Genomic DNA, 6109 nt, shown 5'->3' with positions numbered 1-6109 from the left:
ATATCATTGGGGAGGATGGCGTGAGAGTGCATGAGGAGAAGATCAGGGCCATCTGGGACTGGCCAATACCCCAGAATGTGACAAAGTTGAGCAATTTCATGGGTATATGTACCTACTATAGGAATTTCGTGAAGGGCTTCTCCCAGTTGGAAGCTCCCCTCACCGATTTGATAAAGCAGGGGGCATTTGAGTGGAAAGATGGAGCGCAGGAGGCCTTTGAGTGCCTCAAACAGGTTATGAGCAGCTGCCTAGTGTTGGCACTTCCAGATTTCACACAACCCTTTGTACTTGAGTGCGATTCATCAGGGGAGGGCGTAGGAGTGGTCTTAATGCAGGGGGGCACCCAATAGCTTTTAAGAGTTGGAAGCTAGTTCCCCATGAGAGGTTATACTCCATATAAAACAAAGAGATGCTAGCCTTCATGCATGTTCTAGCCAAGTTTAGATAGTACTTGGTGGGTAACAAGTTCTGAGTGAAGATAGACCACAATAGCCTTAGATTATTTTTGGAGTAAAAATAGCTGCAAGAGAGGCAACAAAAGTAGGTGAGCAAGCTGTAGGCATACGACTTTGACATTAAGTATGTCAAGGGTAGGCACAATGTGGTAGTTGATGCGCTGCCTAGGAGGTCGGCCACCATTTCATTGATGAGTATTGTGAAAGATTGGAGGGTGCAGTTACTAGTGGAGTATTCCAAGGACCAATTTACAGGTGAGGTCCTTGATGGTGCAGTGACGAATGACTAGTATAGGGCGATGAACAAGGTGATTTACTATCGGGACCAGATTTATTTAGTGCCCAACTTCTAGTTGAGGGAGAAGATCATGTAGGTTGCCCATGACTCACCATTAGCAGGGCATTAGAGGTTCACCAAGACATACAGGACTATTAAGGAGCGCTTTGCATGGAGAGGCCTTAAGGATGATGTTCTGAGGCACGTTTGAGAGTGTAATATCCCCAATTTTGATTTTCAACATTAGAGATGAGTTTGGGGAGAGGATGCAATTTTAACACCAGGACTTAGGAGGAAAATATAATATTGCGGCTCTAGTGGAAAGTGGGGACCACAAGAAAGAGAAATTCGACCCAAGGAGGGAACTCACACTCTTGGAAGAGAGAGGAAAGAGAAGGAAGTGCGAATTAGGAGAGAGAGAGGGTGGGGAACACAAGGAGAGAAGGAGCCACGATATATAAATAGAGCAAGAGGCACTCATTTTGGCCATTCATTCATCTATTCAGAAATATTGTCTTTGACATAGCATGCTTGAGCTGAAGCCAAGTCTGCAAGTGTTGTTTAGCACATGAGTGTCTCCAAGTGGAGATCTCAACCCTTGCTTCGGTGGACTTCGAGTGCCAGCCTAAGGAGGGAGTTATACTTAGTTCTGAATCATACTAGCAATAGTGAGGTCGTACTACAGGAGAGGGGAAGCTACAACAACGCAGAGACTATGCAGCCTTGGGTAAAGTCACTCCAGGAGGTTGAGGAATGAGTGGAGTTTGAAGTGGAAACTTGGAGGGAAGGATTGGGGAGCCTTCTAACAAGGATTGCAGGCATTTTTGGGGCATTTAGCAGCAGATTCTACAGGTGGGTCGATTTGCCCAGCAGCAGAGCCACTCAAGCCAAAGAGGGTCGAATTTCTGGGGTCAAGCTTTGGCCAAACCCTTTGTGGGTTATTTTGGGTTTATTGAGGAGAGGCCGGGATTAATTTCTCGAAATTTTCTGAGCAGTGGAGATGGCCCTAGCAGTAGATCCTTTCAGGCAGCAACACATTTTTGGGTAGCTACAACGCAGTACTTGGGCAACATAGCAGTAGTTTGGAGGGTGTCTCACTTATCCTTTTGGGCTTTTCTAGCTTGCCTAAAGAAAGCCCAGGTGCACTCATTCCAACACCTTATTGTACACCCCTTTTCATTAATAGAAAGAGTACGCAACGCAATTTTTGGTGCAATTTGTGGTCTGATTGCTTGTTATTGTTTCATGGTGTTTTTGTCTATTTTTCTTTGCATATTTACTGTTAATTTTCCCTTAGGGATATTACAGTGGTATCGAAGCATGATTTTGGCCAGCTGTGGGTCTAAATTACACAAATTCTCAATTTCTATTATGAACTAAAATTCCAGAGGCTAAAACACTAGTTCCACATTATTCTCTAGATGGAACTTATGCCCAAAAATGTCTCAACAGGAGAAATTTGAAAATGTTACTAGGAGCATCCAGAGACTGGCGGGGCTTCTCGAAGATTGGTTGTCAGTAAGAAGAAACAATAGTTGCCGACCCGCAAATGAAGAAAATAAGAGGATAATGATTATTGAATGAAACACTAGTAGTAATATTGTAGAGACGAAGATGGGAGGCGAAGGTAGTGACGAGATGAGAGAGAACATACCCTTGGAGGAGGGAGTTCAACTAGATACGTTCCAGCCGATTGAGCATGAGGCTAATGGCACGCAGGAGGAGCATGAGGATACACCTAGTGTGACACAGGAGTCACCACTATTGGAGTTTCCTCTGGTAGCCCTAGTAGACAGATGGGAGGAGGTAGTTGCACACACATCCATTGATGAGGCATCCCGGTCTATGACAGAGCTTTAAACCACAGTCACCTATAGCTTACTGGTGAGCATGTCTTGCATGTTGGGTTTTCTAGGGAGTAGCAGTTGGAGGCTCATGTCGAGCCCATGGTGGAGGATGTGCAGCCATCCTTTGGGCTATCCATTGATGAGGGGCAGCATAGAGACCACACGTTGGGATTTCAACACAATTTGCTTCAGAGGCGCACTGACAGGATCTACAATGTTACCAGAGGGGATGACTAGGTTAGCAACACTGTTGGGTCACCTTTGCCCATTGGAGAGAGAGAGATAGAGCTACCTAGCTAGATCTCATGTGTTGACCTAGGTAGCAGGATAAAACGATCGGAGTTGCACAGGGTGAAACATTCGCACGTTGGGGTTGTTCTATATGTAGGAGTTCGTGCATTGGATCCCTCTCTTAGGGTTGGATAGCGAGAGGTTTTGAGTTGGTACCCTGTGGAGTGGGCTATGGAGATGGTGGTGGACCTGGGTGTAGCTTAGCAAGAGCTTCCAGGCACTGGAGATACTGGCGGCGCAGACTAGCATCGGGTTCTGGGTGGGACTATCTATCATTTCCTAGGTATGTTGGTTGGCTACAACTTGGATGGGACAGTTGACCTAGCAGTTGAGCATGCACATTCGCTAGGGGAGCCTCAGTCAACACCAGTGGCCAACCAGTTTATGGACAGACTCCTTTGGTTGTCTTGGTATGACATTTGTATATGGGGTCACAAGGTGATCAACATACTTTGGAAATAGTTTGTCAAAGGAGGTGGCATTGGCAGGCCACCGGACGGTGCCTTGTATGGGGCTAGGGACTCTTCACTTTTGTGTTGGGCACAAAGGATGCAGAGGAGCAGCGTAGTGGTAGCATCATTGTTGACACATAGGGAGATTCACTTCTCGGATCCCTCAGGGGGAATTTGGAGTGCAGATCCATTCATCGGTGGGTATAGTGATGCGATGGTGGAGGTGATGATACTGATTAGGTGTGGGCCGACACGTAGAGACACAACTCTAGGTCATCACATCCAGGGATGCATGGGAGCATCTAGTATTGAGCAATGGACTACAGGTGGACATGGAGATGCATGGTGGTGTACCGTAGTGTGTTGGATCACGTGGAGTTGGAGTGCCTTACATCACATTGAGTACACACGGGGAGTGACTAGTGACTTGGCGCAAACAGGACGTGGGGCGGCACAGGATGGTATAGCCTTAGCCGAGGGTATCCAGTGCTGTACTAGGACAGGTTGTGGCTTACAGTGGCATGACGAAGAGTACAATGATACTTGGTGGTGTGCAGTGACACATGATGCAACGCAACGAACTCTTGGAGCGTTGCCCCCAAGGAGGCTTATGGACTAGGGCATTGGATGTACCATTAGATGCAACTCACTTAGGATCGATGATGACATTGTTGAGCATCTAGGGACATCGTGTTTAGTGGAGACAGGGCTTCGAGGGGGTTATCAGCAGATCCGAGGCGGAGAGAGTGTCGTCCGTAGGATCATTCTTGAGCATTCCGACAGACTTTTGATCATACCCTTTGGGACATACATGCCCATCATCCTCCAGTGTTACTTACAGTCATAGATTGTTTGGTTGTTTCCCCTTGACACTCTCCATTCAGGAAGCAAGGCATGGGAGGGTCACCCTAGACAGTTGGATGAGACACCGCGTGTCATGAGCCAGGAGAAGACTCTCCAATTGCGACCCTTGGTAGGAGCACGAGTTGTAGGATACAGGCTTAGGGATGGCATGGTTGATAGCCGAGGTAGCATATGTTCCACCCGTGAGCTCACACTTGAGGGACGATGGATGGTAGACTTCGTCTTCTGGAGGGTACCTAGACTCCGAACAGTGTCCAAGTGTATCCTTAGGAGTTGGGATATCAGATTTCTTTGCGTGGTCTGGCAAGAGCAGGGCAGGTTCGCATGTGTGGGACATACTCCTGATACTTGGGGTCCACCCAGGGGATACATACAGGGGTTAGAGACGAGGGCCAGATGGGTTCTAGCAGATAACAATGCTATGCAACGACATCCTGTGAGGAGAGGGAGTTATGAGCTCCCCATATGTTTGGGGGATCCAAGGACCTGTTTGGTGGGTGGATCACTCCCCTTTGTGATGAGTAAGGTCATCGCAGAGGGTGATCTAGTTCACTTTGGTTTTGACACATGGGGGATCACTGAGACCTTCATGTCATGGAAACGCAAACTTATCTTGTTATGGCTCAAGGTCGAGATTGGCAGCGGAGGGGTAGGTATTGGCATAATGGGGATGCCTGGGAAGAATGAGCTTGGCTCTCATAGATCTTTCGCCATTAGGTCTCATGAGAGGAGGATATAGTCCGCACACGGTGAGTAGTATGTCATAATCAGAGTTGCACAGCTTCAACAGGGTGGCACCACTCTAAGATTAGCAGGGGACCTGATCATCACCGCTCTTCACAACTCAATAACCTTTAGGGATGAGCTAGCTACTATAGGGGGAGATCATGCAGATGTTCCATTGGGCTTTAGCGAGTCATCGATGGTGTGGGGGACTTCTAGTACTTATACCGGGCAGGATAGTGAGTGGAGTGAGGGGAGCTTTAGGTTGGACAAGATGGATTGGGATCTTGGTATTGAAGGATTCTTTCATGTTAGGATAGTGTAGAGACCTAGGATGACTCAGCAGCACGTTTAGGACCCCGGTATTCCTAATGGTGACAGGGGTGATCAGTAGACAAAGGAGACTTCAACTGTACAAACAGTTCACGCTCAAACAAAAGGGGGTCAAGAAGCTCATGCCCCGCTTTTATGGGCTGTACAAAGTCACGAGGAGAGTTGGGGAGGTGGTGTATGAGCTGGAGCTACCCCCGGGGAGCCGAGTTCACAACATTTTCCATGTCTCTTGCCTGAAAAAGGCACTGGGGCAGCAGGTCACAACAACTACAGAGTTACCACCCATGGATGATGAGGGGCATTTAGTTCTGGAGCCAGAAGGCATTTTGGACACCCGTGAGAGACACTTGCAGAACAAGGTCATCAGGGAGTTTTTGATCAGATGGAGGAATCTGCCCTATGAGGATGCCACTTGGCAGGGAGAGAATATACTGCAACATCCATCATTACAGTTGCTTGAGAACAAGAAACATTTTGACGGGGAGGACTGTGATATTCCCACTTAGCAATATTGCTATGGAGAAATATCGATTTTGCCAATTTTATCATATTTTGCACTTAAACTTAGGAAAAGTGGGTTGTGGGACCCCACTTCAGTTTTTGGAGCTAAGGTAAGGGCCAACTTAGGAGAAAAGGGAAAATCAAATGGTTAATAGATGGTGGGGACCACCCCAAGAAGGAAATATGACCCACTCTTGGAAATACGCATTCCTTGGAGGGAAAATATGAGGGATTCAATGGCTGGGCCCCACATGGGCAATTGGGAGGCACAACGAAAAAATAGGAGGCACTCATTTTGGGCATCTTTTGATCATTTGAACACTCCCCTTGATTAGCAGGCTTGAGCTGGAAGCCAAGCCTGCATGT

The 6109-nt window shown here is 47.4% G+C and overlaps 1 protein-coding gene across 1 annotated transcript; it reads left to right on the top strand.

The window, feature by feature from the left end:
* Nucleotides 1-5280: 5280 nt before the first annotated feature.
* Nucleotides 5281-5748, top strand: LOC149251685 (uncharacterized). Its single transcript, XM_089453966.1, has one exon. It carries the CDS (start codon nt 5281-5283, stop codon nt 5746-5748), a length of 468 nt encoding a protein of 155 aa, XP_089310092.1.
* The last annotated feature ends 361 nt before the right edge of the window (nt 5749-6109 follow it).

The sequence above is a fragment of the Pinus tabuliformis genome, chromosome 7 (assembly GCF_031772625.1).
Source record: "Pinus tabuliformis cultivar Carrire ecotype Pingquan chromosome 7, CPIR1, whole genome shotgun sequence".
In the NCBI taxonomy this organism is placed as follows: domain Eukaryota; kingdom Viridiplantae; phylum Streptophyta; class Pinopsida; order Pinales; family Pinaceae; genus Pinus; species Pinus tabuliformis.
The sequence above is the reverse complement of the archived record's forward strand: the minus strand, read 5'-3'. Positions and strand labels throughout refer to the sequence as shown.